This window comes from Paralichthys olivaceus, chromosome 22 (assembly GCF_024713975.1).
Source record: "Paralichthys olivaceus isolate ysfri-2021 chromosome 22, ASM2471397v2, whole genome shotgun sequence".
NCBI lineage: Eukaryota > Metazoa > Chordata > Actinopteri > Pleuronectiformes > Paralichthyidae > Paralichthys > Paralichthys olivaceus.
Window position 1 is genome coordinate 17,303,927 of NC_091114.1, and position 19,405 is coordinate 17,323,331.

The window sequence follows — 19,405 nt, forward strand, 5'->3', positions numbered from 1 at the left end:
TGACGGACGTTTTTTTACTGTGATGACAAGAACAATAACTGAGGTTTGGTCAAATACACAACTATTAAAGGGCAAAATATAAAAGTGAGTTTTTCTCCACCGTCAAAAAGACAACACCAAATCTTCAACGAGATGCTTTCCACCAACAACGAGCTGTAGCCATAAGGTGGGACTGTGAGAACCAGGTTTGTTGTCCATCGTGTTCACAAAACACTTCAGATATTCATCACTGAGGAGACAAGTTTTATTTTCTGCTTGGACGCAGTTGTTCAGTAGCAGAGATCATCGATGTTCAACATTTCACTGCATATGAACGTATCTGTGACAAACTGACACCGGGTCAGAAAAATGATCTGCTTTTATAAAGAACTAGAATAACCGTCCTGTGGTTGCTTGTCTCCAACAACTTTCAGTGTGCAAACATTTTATTTTCCTTATGAGGTCATTGTGAGCTTTAACCACTGAAATCCAATCAGTTCATCTTTGAGTCCAAGTGACACATGGTCAAATTGTGAAGAAATTCTTTAAAAGGACTGTTGCCATTGGCGGGGGAGGGGGAAATAAAAAGTTCTACAATAAGAGTTCTACGATTCAGCAGATACGCAGTTTCTAAGAACGTTAGATTGAACCTCAGTCACATTACATGAACAGAAAGTTGCAGGATCCTGTGATGGAAAAGGCTGATTTTATTTTCAGGGACAGGAGGTCTTAAAGACTTTTATTATAAGGAAACACAACCTGTTGTTATCTAATATCGTCAATTGTGTTCAGGGCCCTTGTGGGCCTGTCCGTCAGAAGTGGACATGTCCAGAGTGTGGATTGGGCAGAGGTCCTCCTGTGGGTGCATCTGGGAGAAGGTTCCTGGCTAGCTGCCGGTTGATTGGGTAGTTCTGGGCCAGAGACTCATCAGTCCACTCTGTTCTGGACAGTAGCTGGTCCATGTGAAGCCCTGGGGCCCGGTGTGGAATTGGATATGGACTGATAATGGGGTCCCGCTCAACAAGTGAGAGTCCTGTGGCCCGATGAGGTCCATCAGGTCCATAAGGAGTGCCCGTCAGAAGAGACGACGTGTCCTGATCCAGTGTGGACTGCAGTACCTGGGTCTGCTGGTCCATTTGGTACAGCTGCTTCTTGTGGACCTGAATATGGTCAGGGTGTTCCAATCTAGAATGGCACATTTGCTTTTTATGAATTTGAAGGTGGTCCTGGTGGTCCATCTGGGTGTGGTAATGGTGTTTCTTTTGATTCTGAATGCTTTCCTGGTCCTGGTGGTCCATCTGAACTTGAAACTGCTGTTTTTTCTGGGTGTGGTCCTGGTTCTGTTGGTCCAACTGGAGATGGTACTGCTGTTTCTTCTGGTTCTGAACATTGTCCTGGTGGTCTATCTGGGCATGGTACTGCTGTTTCTTCTGGTTCTGGGTGTGGTCCTTTCCATGTTGGTCCATTTGGTCCTGGAAGTGCTGGTGCTGCTTCTTCTGAGTTTGTGTTTGGTCTTGTTCTTGATTCTGTTGTTCCTGGGGGTCTTGAAGGTCCATCTGGGCGTGGAACTGCTGCTTCTTTTGGCTCTGGATTTGGTTGTGGACTTGGTTCTTTATGTCTTTCCAATGTCGACCTCTGAGGACAGGCTCAAGGTCAAGACAGCGCTGACAAACCTCCTTCCCAGGTACGGTCTGCACCAGAACATGGACTCCCAACTGTCTCCAGACTGCCTCCTTCTCTGCAGATGACCACGGACGACGTCTGACCTTTCTTGGAGCCACAGGAACTGAAACACAGATGAAAAGCTGATGATCTCTAAAAACACAGAATGAGCTCCTGAACACATGTTGGTGATGGATTTATGAATCCAGGTGGACCCACCCGTGAGAGGAGTCTGCAGTCTGGACTCAGGTGGAATCATGGTCACAGGTCTGTTGCTGCTCTTTGATGGAACTACAAAAAGACAGACAGGGAGGAGGTCAAACAGCATCATCTACTGGACTGCTACAGCTAAGACATTCTAGCAGGGATGACTGAATAATAAGGTAAAAATGAATGGGATAAAATGAGGTGTACATTCTGTGGTCAGAGTTGAGGCTTTGCATGATGATGAGAACTTGTTGGGTCCTAAGGGATCTGGGTCAGAAGTAGATGATGGATCCAGTGGTGAGATTTAGGACTTGCAGGTCAGGAGGTCTGTGTTGTAGTTCTAGGGTCAGTTTTGAGAGTCCAGCCAGAGGTAGATCATGGGTACGGTTTATGATCGGTAGACAGAGGTAAGGATCAGGACCATAAGTATAGTCCTGCTTGAGTGCACCAGAATTACGTTCCCCACTTTTTCTCATACTGAATAACATCCACCTTAAAAGTTCCCATGTCTTTGAACATATGAGCTAATGTTAGCTTAAACCATAAATACATATTTTTATTAGTTTTTCACTCTTCGCTCACCTTCTTTCTTTGTGATGCATTTACAAAGAAATATCATAAAGCTTACAAGGAGAGACAGCTAGCTTAGCATCATGTTCACAGCATTGTTTACTCCGAACACAACCTGCAGCATCCATGGTATCTGATGTTTGTCTGGCTGCTGCAATATATTAATATTAATCATGAAGTCCTTCGAGCATCAGTCGTAAGTCATCAGTCCCAATCAGGACTCACCCACTGGACTTGTTTCAGGCTCTTGACTCGACTTCTTGTCATTCCGTGATTGGACCAGTTGTTTCTTCAGCTTGATTCCTCCCTCAGGAGCTACTGGATAGAAAAAACTGTTTGGTGCATTGCTAATGTAAAACATGAATCTGTTCTGAACTTCTTTCGCATCCTGACGAGCTGTCAGTAAATGTAAACTATCCCTGATAAGAGCTGTTCCACTTTACAGACCAGAGTAATAAAAATACAAATTTTGTAATGTAATGTTTGACCATGTGTCCCGAGGTTTGACCCCCTCGTTACCTGCATCAGGGTTCAGCAGCCCCAGGTTGTCCCACTCTCTTCCCAGAATGTGGTAAAAGTCGGTGGTTTTGGCTGCTGCCTCCCAGTCTCCATCCTGCAGACTCTCTCCGATGGCAATCTCGCAAACTGTTTTCAGTGTGGTCTTCACCGCCAGAGGAGGGCGGCTCCAGCGATACCCAGATGCCTTTCTGGCAGCAGCCAGTGCCAGGCTGAGGCGGCCTGGAGCCAAAACGTCCAGTAGTGTGTGAACGCCAGAGTCCAGTGATTTAGCTGCCAGGAGGAACCTCCCAAGTTCCCGCAGCTTTTGACTGACATAATCATACCGCTTCTGGCTGCTATCTTGGTTCCCCATCAACTTGTTTCCATATTTACAGATCAACCAATCAGATTTGACCTGGACAGAGTGAAGTGGAATTAACACAGAGATGGGTAAAGGACAGGTAGAGACACAGGACAACAGGTGTACAGACCTGATGTGAGATGTGGTCCTGGTTCATGCGATGCAGGACTTCACTGCAACTCTCTGACGCTCCGCCAGAAATTGGAAGGAGGCGGGATGCTGCGGCTTGGACCCTAATTCGCTTCCTTGGCCGGTCAACCCCAGGGTCAGAGGTTGCATCCTGATCCCCACTGGGTTCAGCAGTATCAGGCTGATTGGACCCGGGTTTACAGGTCTGGTCTGCTGCAACTATGTCCCCTTGGGGGTCAGACAGTGTGTCCTCCGTTGACCTGGAAGCCCTGTTGTCTCCTTGATCACAGACAGACTTTCCTGTATAGTCAGATGTCGTGTCTGACCTTGTCTCTGAGGTGGAGTCTTTGGAGGGGTTGGACGACAGCTTCTTACGACAGGATGCCTGATGTTTCCAGAGATCAGAGCGAAGGAAGAAACCCAGGCAGAGCGGACATGGCAGGTAATTCCGCGCATCGACCTCCTCTGACGGCTGACGACACGGGATGATCTCCCCACTGCCCTGTCTGATCACCTGAGGTGGGAGGGAGACAGGTAAACAGACAGGTTTAACAGACGGGTGCACAGAAAGATGGTTGTCGACAGGTCAACAAACCTCGATGTTGTGGAGGTAGTTGCCTCTGCAGCGCAGGTGGTCCAGCAGCAGGTGGCGTTGTTTGGAGCCCGTCGGCAGTGTGCTGGCGGCCATCACCTCCGGTTCATCTGTGTGCTTTCGCAGCAGGTGACGTGCGATCTTCACCTGCGGACGCCGACAGAACACACAATATTGTCGCTTCCCGCCACTCCACATTCTCTTCACCGTCACGCCCTCCTTCTTCTCCTCGTGACCTCGCCGCTTCTCCTTCTGACCACGTCTCTTCTCACCTGGGCCCCGCCTCTTGTCTGCGGGGACCCACTTCTTCCCTCTCTGGCCCCGCCTCCCTAATGTGACGCTGGCCCGTCGACGGCGGCGGGCAGGTTTCTTCAACTCCTCCTCAAGAGGGGAGGTTTGCTCAGACACGTGCTCCTCCGTGTTGTTGGCCATGGCAACAACAGTTGTTTCCTTCACGGTGACAGCCGTCTCCACGGTAACTGCAGACCTGATGATCAAATACACATTCGTCTCACAGAGTTAAACCAAACTCCACCAACCCAGTTGTACACAACAACGGACGGACACACACCAGCTGCTGGATGTGGTAACAATAGACACACTGTGCGGAGGTCAGACAGCGGACAGAACATAGTCAGAGCAGGGTGTGTCCGATAATGGACACCGATCCACTGTTGGCCAACATGCTAACAGCTGATGGGCTAACCGCAACACCACCGATGTTAGCATGTGTTAGCATGTGAGGAGCTAATGTGTAACTGCTCTTTACGTGAAACGAAGAAAAAAACTCACATGTGAAACAGTGTAAACAGCGTCTTCTTCTTCTTCTTCTTCTTCTTCTTCTTCTTCTTCTCCTCTTCACCTCCCTCTCTTCTTCTTCTTTTGGGTTTTCATTAGCGGTGGACAAACATAGATTTGGTGTAATGCCGCCACCAGCTGGTGTGGAGTGTGGATCAACATGTCTTATAATAACTATTCTATTGAGTTAAAATAAAATAAAAACCAAACTAACTTCTTCTTCTTCTCCTTCAGACCTTGTGAGGACACACAATCACTACATATATTGAATCTGCTCACTCAGAACATTTCTTCCTCACTTCAGTCATTTGATGTTCTCTTGTCTTGGTTCAGAACCTGCAGACCCTGTTGCATCTGTTTCTGGATCCTTTGATCCGTCTGTGACAGCTTGTTTATATCTATATCATTTTATAAAAATACTCACTGGTCTTAATTCTGTTTCTACTGTAACCTCAGTGGCATTTGATCTGCAGTGGGGAAGTTCTAACTGCTACTAAGCACAGCCTCAAAACCTCAGAACCTCAGAGCTTCAGAACATCAGAACCTCAGAACCTCAGAACATCAGAGCTTTAAAACATCAGAGCTTTAGAACCTCAGAACCCGAGCCTGCATCACATCAGCTCTACCAGCACAGATTTTACTGCTGACCCTTAGTGCCACATAAATACTTTTCAGTCAAACAGCCAAACACTCCGATCCTGCAAGATGCCTCAGGACATTTATCAGGTTTCATTATATTTCAGAGTTTTAAATGGTTCTCTGCATGTTGGTCTTTTTTTAAAGTTTACTCTGAAAAACCGAGCACTGTCAACTCTCTCCAGGTTATTTCCAGTTTAAGATTATATTCCCTGAGTTTCTCTCTTTTCAAAGAACAGAGCTTGTGTCTTTTCTATTGAGTTGAGTTAGTTAAATTGAGTTAAAGTTTAGTTTAGAGATAAAGTTTATGTTAAAGTTAAAGTTCAGTTCAATTTAGTTTAGTTTGGTTTAGTTAAATATAAAGTTAAAGATTAAGTTAAAGCTTAGTTTAGTTAAATATAAAGTTAATTTTAATTGAGTTTAGTTTAGTTTAGTTTAGATAAAGTTTAAGTTCAGTTTAAGTTTGGTTTGGTTAGGTTAGAGTTAAAGATAAAGTAAAAAGTTTAGTTGAAGTTTAGTTTAGTTTAGTTTAGTTTAGTTTAGTTTAATTTAGTTATAGTTAAAATTAAAGATAAAGTAAAGGTTTTGGTGAAGTTTAGTTTAGTTTAGTTTAATTTAGTTATAGTTAAACTTAAAGATAAAGTAAAAGTTTAGTTGAAGTTTAGTTTGGCTTAGTTCGGTTAAGTATTATACTAGTTTAGTTAGTTAGTGATCTTTGATTTACCAGCTCATGTTTTCACTCATGTTTAAAAGTTCTAATGTTTTTTTATCGTCCGTGAACGCGCCTCACTCCAGGCATGTGTCGTCACGAGCTGTGATTGGCTGAGAGGAAACATTGTCGCGCGCACGTACAGTGGAGGAGCGCGTGCAGCGTGTTTAAGAAGTTTGTTCAAACTGAATAAAGTTTGAATTCAAGATTGTTTCAACCAAACCAGGAAGTGAACCTGCTACTGACAGACAGACCGAGAGACAGACAGACAGACCGAGAGACAGACCGAGAGACAGACAGGCCGAGGGACAGACAAACCGACATCAAGCAGAGACACTGGGACGTCGCAGCGCTCCGAGCCGGGCGAAGGAGTTCGACCGCCGGCATGAAGATCGAGTTCGCTCCGCTGAACGTTCCGCTGCGGAGGAGGCTTCAAACTGCGGCGGTTCTACAGTGGACGTTCTCCTTCCTGGCCCTGGGTACCTGTCTGTCTGTCTGTCTGTCTGTCTGTCTGTCTGTCTGTCTGTCTGTACCTGTCTGTCTGTCTGTCTGTCTGTCTGTCTGTCTGTGTCTGTCTGTATAATCTGTCTGTCTGTCTGTCTGTCTGTCTGTGTCTGTCTGTCTGTATAATCTGTCTGTCTGTGTCTGTCTGTATAATCTGTCTGTCTGTCTGTCTGTCTGTATCTGTCTGTCTGTCTGTGTCTGTCTGTATAATCTGTCTGTCTGTCTGTATCTGTCTGTCTGTCTGTGTGTTCAACAGTGGACGTTCTCCTTCCAGGCTCTGGGTACCTGTCTGTGTCTATCACTCACTGTCTGTGTCTTTTACAGTGTGTCTGTCTGTCTGTCTGTCTGTCTGTACCTGTCTGTGTCACTGTCTGTCTCAGTTACAGTCTGAATGTGTCTCTTACATTCGTCTGTCTGTCTGTCTCACTGTCTGTTTCTCACTGTCTGTCTTTCTTACAGTCTGTCTGTCTCACTGTCAGTGTCTCTTACAGTCTGTCTGTCTGTCTCAGTTATGTCTGTCTGTCTCACTGTCTGTCTCTCTCTTACAGTCTGTCTGTCTGTCTCAGTTATGTCTGTCTGTCTCACTGTCTGTCTCTCTCTTACAGTCTGTCTGTCTCAGTTATGTCTGTCTGTCTCACTGTCTGTCTCTCTCTTACAGTCTGTCTGTCTGTCTCAGTTATGTCTGTCTGTCTCACTGTCTGTCTCTCTCTTACAGTCTGTCTGTCTCAGTTATGTCTGTCTCACTGTCTGTCTCTCTTACAGTCTGTCTGTCTGTCTCACTGTCTGTCTCTCCCTCAGCTCAATGCTGTCTGGCAGTGTTTGTCCTGCTGGCTCTCTCTGATTGGTGGATGCTGGCCCTGCTGTATTCTGGTTGGCTGTGGTTGGACTGGGACACGCCCAGCAGTGGAGGTCGGAGGTCACGTTGGGTCAGGAGCTGGGTCGTGTGGGATTACTTCAGAGATTACTTTCCAATAAAGGTCAGATGATCGATCAATACTCCGGCTGATCATTCATTGATCAGTGATTAATCATGAGCATCGATTGTTGTCAACGTTTGATCATTAATAATTGTTTATTGATTGATAATTGATCAATAATTGATAATTGATCAATTATTGATAATTGAATATTCATTGTTGACCATTGATGAATCATTATTGATGATTGATTTGTGTCTGCAGCTGATTAAAACAGTTGATCTGGATCCAAGGAAAAATTACATCTTTGGATTTCACCCACATGGTGAGAAACTCTGTCTGTCTGCCTGTCTGTCTGTCTCTCAGGTGTTCTGGTGGCGGTGTTGACCTGTCTGTCTGCCTGTCTGTCTGTCTGTCTCATGGCTTGTCTGTCTGTCTGTCTCTCAGGTGTTCTGGTGGCGGTGTTGACCTGTCTGTCTCATGGCCTGTCTGCCTGTCTGTCTCTCAGGTGTTCTGGTGGCGGTGTTGACCTGTCTGTCTCTTTGTCTCTCAGGTGTTCTGGTGGCGGTGTTGACCTGTCTGTCTCATGGCCTGTCTGACTGTCTGTCTCTCAGGTGTTCTGGTGGCGGTGTTGACCTGTCTGTCTGCCTGTCTGTCTGTCTGTCTCTCAGGTGTTCTGGTGGCGGTGTTGACCTGTCTGTCTGCCTGTCTGTCTGTCTGTCTCTCAGGTGTTCTGGTGGCGGTGTTGACCTGTCTGTCTCTTTGTCTCTCAGGTGTTCTGGTGGCAGTGTTGACCTGTCTGTCTGCCTGTCTGTCTGTCTGTCTCTCAGGTGTTCTGGTGGCGGTGTTGACCTGTCTGTCTGCCTGTCTGTCTGTCTGTCTCATGGCTTGTCTGTCTGTCTGTCTCTCAGGTGTTCTGGTGGCGGTGTTGACCTGTCTGTCTCATGGCCTGTCTGCCTGTCTGTCTCTCAGGTGTTCTGGTGGCGGTGTTGACCTGTCTGTCTCTTTGTCTCTCAGGTGTTCTGGTGGCGGTGTTGACCTGTCTGTCTCATGGCCTGTCTGCCTGTCTGTCTCTCAGGTGTTCTGGTGGCGGTGTTGACCTGTCTGTCTGCCTGTCTGTCTGTCTGTCTCTCAGGTGTTCTGGTGGCAGTGTTGACCTGTCTGTCTCTTTGTCTCTCAGGTGTTCTGGTGGCAGTGTTGACCTGTCTGTCTCATGGCCTGTCTGTCTCTTTGTCTCTCAGGTGTTCTGGTGGCGGTGTTGACCTGTCTGTCTCTTTGTCTCTCAGGTGTTCTGGTGGCGGTGTTGACCTGTCTGTCTCTTTGTCTCTCAGGTGTTCTGGTGGCGGTGTTGACCTGTCTGTCTCATGGCCTGTCTGCCTGTCTCTCAGGTGTTCTGGTGGCAGTGTTGACCTGTCTGTCTCTTTGTCTCTCAGGTGTTCTGGTGGCGGTGTTGACCTGTCTGTTTCATGGCTTGTCTGCCTGTCTGTCTCTCAGGTGTTCTGATGGCGGTGTTGACCTGTCTGTCTCATGGCCTGTCTGTCTCTCTGTCTCTCAGGTGTTCTGATGGCGGTGTTGACCTGTCTGTCTCATGGCCTGTCTGCCGTGTGTCTCTCAGGTGTTCTCATGGCGGTGTTGACCTGTCTGTCTCATGGCCTGTCTGTCTCTCTGTCTCTCAGGTGTTCTGGTGGCGGTGTTGACCTGTCTGTCTCATGGCCTGTCTGCCGTGTGTCTCTCAGGTGTTCTCATGGCGGTGTTGACCTGTCTGTCTCATGGCCTGTCTGTCTCTCTGTCTCTCAGGTGTTCTGGTGGCGGTGTTGACCTGTCTGTCTCATGGCCTCTCTGTCTCTCAGGTGTTCTGGTGGCGGTGTTGACCCGTCTGTCTCATGGCCTGTCTGTCTCTCTGTCTCTCAGGTGTTCTGGTGGCGGTGTTGACCTGTCTGTCTCATGGCTTGTCTGTCTCTCTGTCTCTCAGGTGTTCTGGTGGCGGTGTTGACCTGTCTGTCTCATGGCCTGTCTGTCTCTCAGGTGTTCTGGTGGTGGTGTTGACCTGTCTGTCTCATGGCCTGTCTGTCTCTCTGTCTCTCAGGTGTTCTGGTGGCGGGGGCGTTTGGTAACTTCTGTACGGAGTCGACAGGTTTCTCTCGTCTGTTTCCTGGTTTGACGTCTCACCTGCTGATGCTGCCGTTCTGGTTCAGAGTCCCACTGTTCAGAGATTACATCATGAGTGGAGGTACACAGCTGTCTGTCTGTCTCTCTGTCTCTCTCCCTCTGTCTCTCTGTCCATCTCTCTCTCTGTCTCTCTCTCTCTGTCTCTCTCTCTCTGTCATGGCGGAGTGAGTGTGTGTGGAGCTGAGAGCTGGTGGTGGTTTCTGAGCGTTAAATCGTTTCATTTGCTTTATTTTCTCACTATTTAATGTTATATTTCTCACATAGTTTAATAATCACGTTATATCACAGTAGTTTATAGTTGGTGTTGGTGTATTTGTGTGTTTCCCCTCGCCGGCGTCTTGCCGGTAGCGTGGCAGGCGCCATGTCTGCCGCGAGTTTTAAACATCTCACCCGCAAACACGGTGTAAAGATCTCTGCCACCTTCCCCTGCAGCGTGGAGGACATCAGCCTCGCTGTGGGGGAGAAGGTCGGCCACAGCGGCGTCGTGTCGGCCGCTAGAATGAACAGTGCCGTGGTTGTTTTCCTGGACCGAGTGGAGAAGGTGAACTCGGTCGTCGAGACAGGAATCACCGTGAACGGCGTCTTTGTACAGGTGCTACCTCTGTCCCAACCCGCCACCAAGGTAGTCCTGTCCAACGTCCCCCCCTTCATAACCGATGAGTTCCTCAGCAGAGAGCTGTCCAGACACGGGAAGGTGGCGTCCCCGATCTGCAAGATGTTGTCTGGATGTAAGTCTCCGTTACTGAAACACGTAGTGTCTCACCGGAGACAGCTCTATATGATACTTAACAACCGGAGCGAGGAGCTCAACCTTCGACTACGACTACGTGATTTTCGCCACTTCATCGGTGATGAAGTGCTTCGGTTGTGTAGAAGAGGGACACACGGTGAGAGCCTGTCCGAGACGGAGCGACCTGGCCCCGCCCGGCCCGGGGGTGGCTGCGGACGCTGGAGCCCCCGTCGCTCCGGTGCCTGTGGAGCGGCGGGGGCTCCAGCGTCCGCAGCCACCCCCGGGCCACAGCCACTCCCGCCTGGGGCGCCGCTCCTGCTCGGGGGGCCTGCCGCTGCGGGACCGGCGGCCTGGGCTGAGCGGCCAATTGCCGCTCCGCGGACCTCTCCGCGGAGACCCGCCGCTGTGGCCGACCCGACACACAGGGTGAGTACTGTTAATGCACAGGGTGTGAGGGTGGAGGGTATTTTGGGTGAGGTAGAGGAAAGGGAGGTGGGAGGTGAAGGGAAAGAAGAAAGTGGTGGGAGTGGGGTGTGTATGAAGCAGGTGGAGGAGAAGACAGGTGAGGAGGAAAGGAAAGGGGGTGAAGAAAAGAGTGAGCAGCAAGGGAAGGGAGGAGAAATCAATGTAAATAAAGGAAATAAAACTGGAGAGAGTAGTGTGTCATGGAGTGAACAGGTGGAGGAGGCTGAGATGGAGGAAGAAGCAGGAAAAGCAGTCAAACCAAAACAAACAATAAAACGCAGGCGATCAACCAGAGGTGCAACCAACGAAGCCAAAAACAGCAAAGTGGAGGAAAATCAGAATAACAGTGATGAAAGTGAGAATGAGTGTGTGTCTGACAGCAGCGACGTGCCAAGTTTTAACAGTAGTCAAAAAAAAAAATGTTCACTGGAGAAAAATTAAAACATTTCCTTCATCAAACTAAAAACCAACACGGGGTGAAGGTGGAAGAACACTTCCCCGACTTAGGTCTTTTTATTTCCTCGGCCAGACTCCACATGAGCCAGAGGGAAGAGTCTGGCCTCACAGATCAGGAGGTTTTTAGGTTAAAGAAGCTTGTGCTCAAAGCAAAAAAACAACTGAGCAGTGATGGAAAAGGCAGCAATGTGTGTTTTAATTAACTTATTGTTTTCTATTATAGTTTTTAACATCTCTACCACTATGGATGTTTTTAAAATAGGTGTTTTAAACGTAAACGGTGCAAGAGACCAAAAGAAAAGACATTTTATTTATGAATCAGCCAAAATGAAAAAAATAGATGTCTTCTTTTTACAATGATTTTAATAATGAGTCTGACTGGAGGAGGGAGTGGGAAGGGGAAGCCATTTTAAGTCACAACACCTCCCTCAGTGGAGGAGTGGGCTTCCTCTTCTCACGGGCTTTTAAACCCAAGGCACTGGAGGTCCAACATTTTATCGAGGGGAGGCTTCTTTTAGTCAAAGCTCAGTTCGACCATTTTGCTGCTGTTTTTATCAACATTTATGCTCCAACATCTGGTGCAGAGAGGAAGCAGTTTTTAGTCAAAGTAAATGACGTTTTAAATGGTTGCTCTACGGAGGATTTTTTATTCTTGGGGGGGATTTTAACTGCACTGAAGATGCGATTTTAGATCGGAACCACACAGAGCCTCATGCAGCCTCTCAGCACGCCTTGAAGCAGCTGGTCCGCTCTCACGGCCTGGTGGACGTGTGGAGGAGGATGCACCCAGACTCCAGACAGTACACCTGGTCCCACTTCAGAGAGAGCAGGGTCTCCTTAGCCAGACTAGATCGTATTTATTGCTTTAAACATCATTTTAACATTTTTAAGAGTTGTGTTATTATGCCTGCTGGTTTTACTGATCATTCTCTCATTTTATCTCATGTTTTTATCAGGAATATTTTACCCAAAAGTGCTTATTGGCATTTTAATTCTGTTTTAACATTTGATAGGAGTTTTAGAGAGGTCTTTATTTATTTCTGGGGTGTTTTTAGACAGAGGAAGGGCGAGTTTAACAATCTTAGGCAGTGGTGGGATCATGGTAAGACACAAATAAGACTATTGTGTCAACAGCACACACTAAACGTCACACGAGATAGCACCAGATCTATGAAGGATCTAGAGACCGAAATAGTGGAACTAGAACATTTACGTGAGTCCACCGGAAATCGAGGTTATATTGAAAGCCTCAAAGAGAAAAAAATGGCCTTAGCCGACCTGCTGGACAGTAAAGTACAGGGCGCGTTGGTCAGGTCCCGGTTCCAGAACATCACAGAGATGGATGCTCCCTCTAGCTATTTCTTCACCCTGGAGAAAAAAGAACGGCCAGGGGAAAGTAATCCACGCACTGCTGTCTGACACGGGGCAAGAACTGACGGAACCAAGCCAGATACGAGGGCGGGCTGTGAGCTTTTATCAACTTTTATACTCCACCGAGTACAAGGAGGAGCCGGCGCTCCTGGAAGGTTTCTGCGGGGGACTACCCCAAGTCTCTGCAGAGACCAACTCACAGCTCGAGGGCCCCCTCCAGATGCAGGAGCTACTGACCGCCCTGCAGGGCATGCAGGGACGGCGAGCTCCTGGCATTGATGGCCTCACAGTGGAATTTTATAAGGCCTACTGGGACATCCTCGCAAAGGATGTCTCAGAGGTTTTTAATGAGTGTCTGGCCTCTGGTTCCATGCCAGTGTCCTGCAGGAGGGCGGTCCTCACACTACTGCCCAAAAAGGGGAACCTGCAGGACATCAGAAACTGGCGCCCTGTGTCACTGCTCTGTGTGGATTACAAACTCCTGTCCAAAGTATTGGCCTCCAGGCTGGGAAAGGCTATGGAGCAGGTCATCCACCGGGACCAGACCTACTGCGTCCCCGGCAGGTCCATGGTGGACAATGTCCACCTGATTCGAGATGTTTTGGATGTCTCTAGCTCATTAGGTGCAAACACTGGTTTCATTTCCATAGACCAAGAAAAGGCTTTTGACCGTGTTGAACACAGCTTCCTGTGGAAAGTGATGGGGAAGTTTGGGTTCAGCGCTGGCTTCATAGCTAAGATCAAGGTGCTGTACAGTGATGTTGAGAGTGTGCTGAAGGTCAACGGCAGTCTGAGTGCTCCTTTTAGAGTGTGTAGAGGTGTCAGGCAGGGCTGCGCTCTGTCAGGGATGCTCTACGCTCTCTCCACAAAATACGTTCCAACCTTCAAGGGTTGTTTTATCCTGGTTTTAGTAGAAACATGATTTTATCTGCCTACGCAGACGATCTTATAGTTTTTATTAAGAACCATATGGAGGTTGACGTTTTAGCAAACATTATCAAGGATTTTAGCTCGGCATCGGCAGCGAGGGTCAACTGGAAAAAAAGCGAAGCCCTCGCTGTCGGTGAGTGGCGCAGCGGTCTCCCGGTTCTCCCCCAAAACCTGGAGTGGAAGAAAGGAGGTTTAAAATATCTCGGGGTGTTTTTAGGAGCAGACCATATAATGAAGAAGAACTGGGAGACCGTCACAGAAAAAATTCAAAACAAACTCAACAATTGGAAATGGCTGCTCCCCCAGATGTCTTTTAGAGGTAGAGTTCTGGTTTTAAACAACTTGGTAGCATCCCAGCTGTGGCACCGACTTACCTGTGTAGACCCCCCCCCAGGCTTCCTCGCAGAAATCCAGAGGAAGATGGTTGACTTCCTCTGGGGTGGTCTGCACTGGGTGCCACAGGGGGTGCTGTTTTTAGACAGGGAGGAGGGGGGACAGGGCCTTGTCCACCTGGCCAGCCGGACTGCCACTTTTAGACAAAGGTACCTCACAGGTCCGGCAGATCTGGTGTGGAGAGATGTGACCAGCAGCATCCTGAGGCGTGCCAATAAGCTGGGGTTGGATGATGCTCTGTTTTTAACTGATCCTAAATTTTTAAAACTAACTATGTTGCCTCCTTTTTATCAAGGTGTTTTTAAGTCATGGGCCCTTTTTAACCATAAAAGGTGCCCAGAAGCCAACTCTCTGCACTGGTTGTTGAGAGAACCCATCGTCAATGGAGCCAGACTGGACGTCAGCGACAAAACAACACATGGCCTGATGGCGGCGCTGACCAGGTCTGGAACCCTGACCCTACAGCAGCTGGTGGATGCAGTGGGGCCGACACTGACCAACACCCAGGCCCTGGGCTCTCTGCTGGGGCTGCAGTCTCTCCGGGTGGCCCAGAGGATCCTGGAATTCTGGACCCAGAGGCTCTCCGAAGAAGAAAAGAGCCTCCTGAGGGGCCACCAAAACAAAGAAATTAAACCTGATGCTGCAGACCCCTACCCGGATATCATCCTGAGCCCAGGGCTGGGGGAGAAGACCGGCCCCCTACTCACTGTAGTAAACAAACACAAACTAACTATACACAGAAGTGACAAAAGAACCCTCTACAGAAACTGTGTAAAGAGCATCCACCAGTCCGGACTGAGCAACAGGCCCCCCACTGTGTGGACACAGAGGTGGGGTGAAAATGGACCCAGCCCACAGTGGCGGATTTTATATAAACCTCCCCTAAAAAAAAGGACCGGCGACCTCCAGTGGAGAATTTTACACGGTGCCATTGCTTCCAACGCTTTTATTTCTGTTATTAATCCCACTGTTCTTAACAAGTGCCCATTTTGCAATCTGCGTGAGACTGTTTATCACGTTTTTACTGAGTGCAAGAGACTCACAAGTCTCTTCTCTCTTTTAACCACGGTTTTTAGTCTTTTTAACGTAATTTTTACTGAGAAGGTTTTTATCATGGGAGCTGGCTACAAGAAATTTAATAAAGTGGCAGCTCCTAAACTTTCTATCAGGTGAAGCCAAACTGGCTATATATGTTAGCCGTAAACACAGGGTGGAGAACAGGGAAGGGCAGGAAGCAATGGCAGTGTGGGTGACAAACCTCCGAGCAAGACTCAGACTCGAGTTCAACTTTTATAAACATGTCTCTGATCTCGAGTCTTTTAAAAAACGCTGGTGTTTTAAAAACACAATCTGCACCGTAAATAAAGATGAGCTGTCTTTTCCACACTTTTTAACTGATTGATGTTTTTTTTATTTATTCTAATTACATGAGCACTTTATTTTAAAAACCTGTACAAACGAAAATATGTGAAAATAAAAAAAACTCTGACTCTGTTTCTCTCTCTCTCTCTCTGTCTGTCTGTCGGTCCGTCCTTCCTTCTCTCTGTATGTCTGACTTGATGCTTCCCTCAGTTGTACTTCCTCAGTCAGCTGATCTGAGTAAACACTGTGTGACAGGTCGGTGCAGGAGGAGGCAGAGAGCTGCTCTTTGATTGGCTGACTTCCCAGGATCATTTGAGCTGCAGCGATCGATCGATCAGTTTGATCATTAATCTAGAAGAGATCAGTCGGTATCACAGTGACTCAGACACTTCCTGTCTTCTTTTTTCTCCTCAGAGGGATTTATTCTGTCACAGCTCAGGTTTAATACAGGTTATGTATTATATCCATATATTTATATTATATCTCATTATATGAAGAGTCTCATTTCAGAAAGTGAGGCCAGCCAGGAGCGACTCCTCTGGTAGTTTCTATAGAAAATGTCTCCTCTGGTAGTTTCTGTGTAAAATGTCTCCTCTGGTAGTTTCTATAGAAAACATCTCCTCTGGTAGTTTCTGTAGAAAACGTCTCCTCTGGTAGTTTCTATAGAAAACATCTCCTCTGGTAGTTTCTGTAGAAAACGTCTCCTCTGGTAGTTTCTGTAGAAAATGTCTCCTCTGGTAGTTTCTGTAGAAAATGTCTCCTCTGGTAGTTTCTGTGTAAAATGTCTCCTCTGGTAGTTTCTATAGAAAACGTCTCCTCTGGTAGTTTCTATAGAAAATGTCTCCTCTGGTAGTTTCTATAGAAAACGTCTCCTCTGGTAGTTTCTATAGAAAACGTCTCCTCTGGTAGTTTCTGTGTAAAATGTCTCCTCTGGTAGTTTCTATAGAAAACATCTCCTCTGGTAGTTTCTGTAGAAAACGTCTCCTCTGGTAGTTTCTATAGAAAACATCTCCTCTGGTAGTTTCTGTAGAAAATGTCTCCTCTGGTAGTTTCTGTGTAAAATGTCTCCTCTGGTAGTTTCTATAGAAAACGTCTCCTCTGGTAGTTTCTGTAGAAAACGTCTCCTCTGGTAGTTTCTATAGAAAACATCTCCTCTGGTAGTTTCTGTAGAAAACGTCTCCTCTGGTAGTTTCTGTAGAAAATGTCTCCTCTGGTAGTTTCTGTAGAAAATGTCTCCTCTGGTAGTTTCTGTGTAAAATGTCTCCTCTGGTAGTTTCTATAGAAAACGTCTCCTCTGGTAGTTTCTATAGAAAACGTCTCCTCTGGTAGTTTCTGTAGAAAACATCTCCTCTGGTAGTTTCTGTAGAAAATGTCTCCTCTGGTAGTTTCTATAGAAAACGTCGCCTCTGGTAGTTTCTGTAGAACACGTCTCCTCTGGTAGTTTGTATAGAAAATGTCTCCTCTGGTAGTTTCTGTAGAAAACGTCTCCTCTGGTAGTTTCTGTAGAAACGTCTCCTCTGGTAGTTTCTGTAGAAAACGTCTCCTCTGGTAGTTTCTGTAGAAAACGTCTCCTCTGGTAGTTTCTGTAGAAAACGTCTCCTCTGGTAGTTTCTGTAGAAAACGTCTCCTCTGGTAGTTTCTGTAGAAAACGTCTCCTCTGGTAGTTTCTGTAGAAAACGTCTCCTCTGGTAGTTTCTGTAGAAAATGTCTCCTTTGGTAGTTTCTGTAGAAAACGTCTCCTCTGGTAGTTTCTATAGAAAACGTCTCCTCTGGTAGTTTGTATAGAAAACGTCTCCTCTGGTAGTTTCTGTCGAAAATGTCTCCTCTGGTAGTTTCTATAGAAAACGTCTCCTCTGGTAGTTTGTATAGAAAACGTCTCCTCTGGTAGTTTCTGTAGAAAACGTCTCCTCTGGTAGTTTCTATAGAAAACGTCTCCTCTGGTAGTTTGTATAGAAAACGTCTCCTCTGGTAGTTTCTATAGAAAACGTCTCCTCTGGTAGTTTGTATAGAAACGTCTCCTCTGGTAGTTTCTGTAGAAAACGTCTCCTCTGGTAGTTTCTATAGAAAACGTCTCCTCTGGTAGTTTCTATAGAAAACGTCTCCTCTGGTAGTTTCTGTAGAAAACGTCTCCTCTGGTAGTTTGTATAGAAAACGTCTCCTCTGGTAGTTTCTATAGAAAACGTCTCCTCTGGTAGTTTGTATAGAAAATGTCTCCTCTGGTAGTTTCTGTAGAAAACGTCTCCTCTGGTAGTTTCTGTAGAAAACGTCTCCTCTGGTAGTTTCTGTAGAAAACGTCTCCTCTGGTAGTTTCTATAGAAAACGTCTCCTCTGGTAGTTTCTATAGAAAATGTTCTCACCTTTTACTGCCTGCTGTCTGTTTGTCATTTGTCTGTCTGTCTCTCACCTGTCTGTCTGCCTGTCTGTCTGTTTGTCACCTGTCTGTCTCTCACCTGTCTGTCTGCCTGTCTGTCTCTCACCTGTCTGTCTGCCTGTCTGTCTGTTTGTCACCTGTCTGTCTCTCACCTGTCTGTCTGTCTGTCTCTCACCTGTCTGTCTGTCAGGTCTGGTCTCCAGCTCTAAGTCCAGCCTGTCGTACCTGGTGAATCGTCCTGAAGGAGGAAATGTTGCTGTCATCGCGGTGGGCGGAGCTCCAGAGTCTCTGGACGCTCGACCCGGAGCTTTAACTCTGCAGGTTCACTTCAGATATAAATATATTATCTATAAATGTATTATCTATAAATGTATTATATAAAGATATGATATATACAGATATGATATATAAAGATATGATATGTAAAGATGTTATGTATAGATATAATATGTAAATACATTATGTATAAATGTATTATATAAAGATATGATGTATAAATATATGATATATAAAGATATGATATGTAAAGATGTTATGTATAGGTATATTATGTAAATACATTATGTATAAATGTATTATATAAAGATATGATATATAAATATATAAAATATAGAGATATTACACATAAAGATATATAGATATATTATGTAAACGGTAACATTGTAATATTATTATTAAATATATTAAAACCGAACGTTTGATGAGAACAAAAAATCAAATATTAGAAATTAATTTTTCTGTTTTATAATTTTTTCAGGTGCGAAACAGGAAGGGCTTCATCAAGCTGGCCCTGAAATATGGGTGGGTGGAGCTAATCACACCTGAGATCAGGGGGCGGGGCTATCAACATTACACTGCATATGCGTGTGTGTGTGTGTGTGTGTGTGTGTGTGTGTGTGTGTGTGTGTGTGTGTGTGTGTGTGTGTGTGTTGTGTGTTTGTAGGGCTCAGCTGGTTCCAGTTTTTTCTTTTGGAGAGAACGAGTTGTTCGATCAGATGGAGAATCCTTCGGGTTCTAACCTGAGGACGCTGCAGGTCAGCGGTTAACTCTTTATTTTTCATATATATTATATTTAATGTATTTGATATAGAATTAATTTTTAATATATATTATATTTAGTGTATTTAATATTATACATATACACTGCCTGGCCAAGAAAAAGTCGCCACCAAGTAAAAAGGTCACACCCTCTAATATTTTGTTGGACCGCCGTTAGCTGTGATTACAGACCCCACATTCAGTGTGGCATTGTTTCGATAAACTACTGCGATGTCACAAGATTTATTTCCGTCCAGTGTTGTATTCATTTTTCACCGAGCTCTAGTATTGATGATGGGAGAGTCGGACCACTGCGCAAAGCCTTTTCCAGGACATCCCACAGATTCTCAATGGGGTCCAGGTCTGGACTCTATGGTGGCCAATCCAGGTGTGAAAAGAATGTCTCGTGCTCCCTGAACCACTCTGTCACAAAGAGCCTGATGAATCCTGGAACTGTCATCTTGGAATATGTCCGTGCCATCAGGGAAGAACAAATCCATTGATGGGCCTGCTCATTCAGTATGTTCAGGTAGTCAGCTGACCTCGTTCTTTGGGCAC

The 19,405-nt window shown here is 46.3% G+C and overlaps 2 protein-coding genes and 1 long non-coding RNA gene across 12 annotated transcripts in view; 2 read left to right on the top strand and 1 right to left on the bottom strand.

Moving 5' to 3' along the window:
• Window positions 1-4,927, bottom strand: LOC109645678 (uncharacterized). Of its 2 annotated transcripts, none has more exons than XM_020111308.2 (7): window positions 4,791-4,927; window positions 4,002-4,485; window positions 3,408-3,920; window positions 2,938-3,331; window positions 2,644-2,733; window positions 1,861-1,932; window positions 1-1,765 (listed from the first exon to the last, which is right to left on the bottom strand). In XM_020111308.2, coding segments are annotated over exons 1-7 (2,529 nt in total). In that variant the 5' UTR covers window positions 4,793-4,927; the 3' UTR covers window positions 1-791. The 2 variants fall into 2 exon arrangements, with proteins under 2 accessions (XP_019966867.2, XP_069375029.1); XM_069518928.1 differs by having other exon boundaries at window positions 2,644-2,736.
• mogat3a (monoacylglycerol O-acyltransferase 3a) overlaps window positions 4,827-19,405 on the top strand; it is a 21,768-nt gene continuing 7,189 nt past the window's right edge. For 3 of the 9 annotated variants that reach the window (XM_069518930.1, XM_069518931.1, XM_069518929.1), the window contains exons 1-8: window positions 4,827-6,620; window positions 7,444-7,622; window positions 7,827-7,887; window positions 9,118-9,177; window positions 9,649-9,792; window positions 18,000-18,130; window positions 18,567-18,715; window positions 18,753-18,843. In XM_069518930.1, the coding sequence (XP_069375031.1) occupies window positions 6,527-6,620; window positions 7,444-7,622; window positions 7,827-7,887; window positions 9,118-9,177; window positions 9,649-9,792; window positions 18,000-18,130; window positions 18,567-18,715; window positions 18,753-18,843 (909 nt within the window). In that variant the 5' untranslated portion in view covers window positions 4,827-6,526. The remainder of the gene's footprint in view (window positions 6,621-7,443; window positions 7,623-7,826; window positions 7,888-9,117; window positions 9,178-9,648; window positions 9,793-17,999; window positions 18,131-18,566; window positions 18,716-18,752; window positions 18,844-19,405) is intronic. The other 6 variants (XM_069518933.1, XM_069518932.1, XM_069518934.1 and 3 more) reach the window with 6 other exon arrangements.
• LOC138406508 (uncharacterized) lies at window positions 10,756-15,570 on the top strand. Its single transcript, XR_011239959.1, has 2 exons — window positions 10,756-10,887; window positions 14,372-15,570. It is a non-coding gene; the product is annotated as an uncharacterized lncRNA (long non-coding RNA).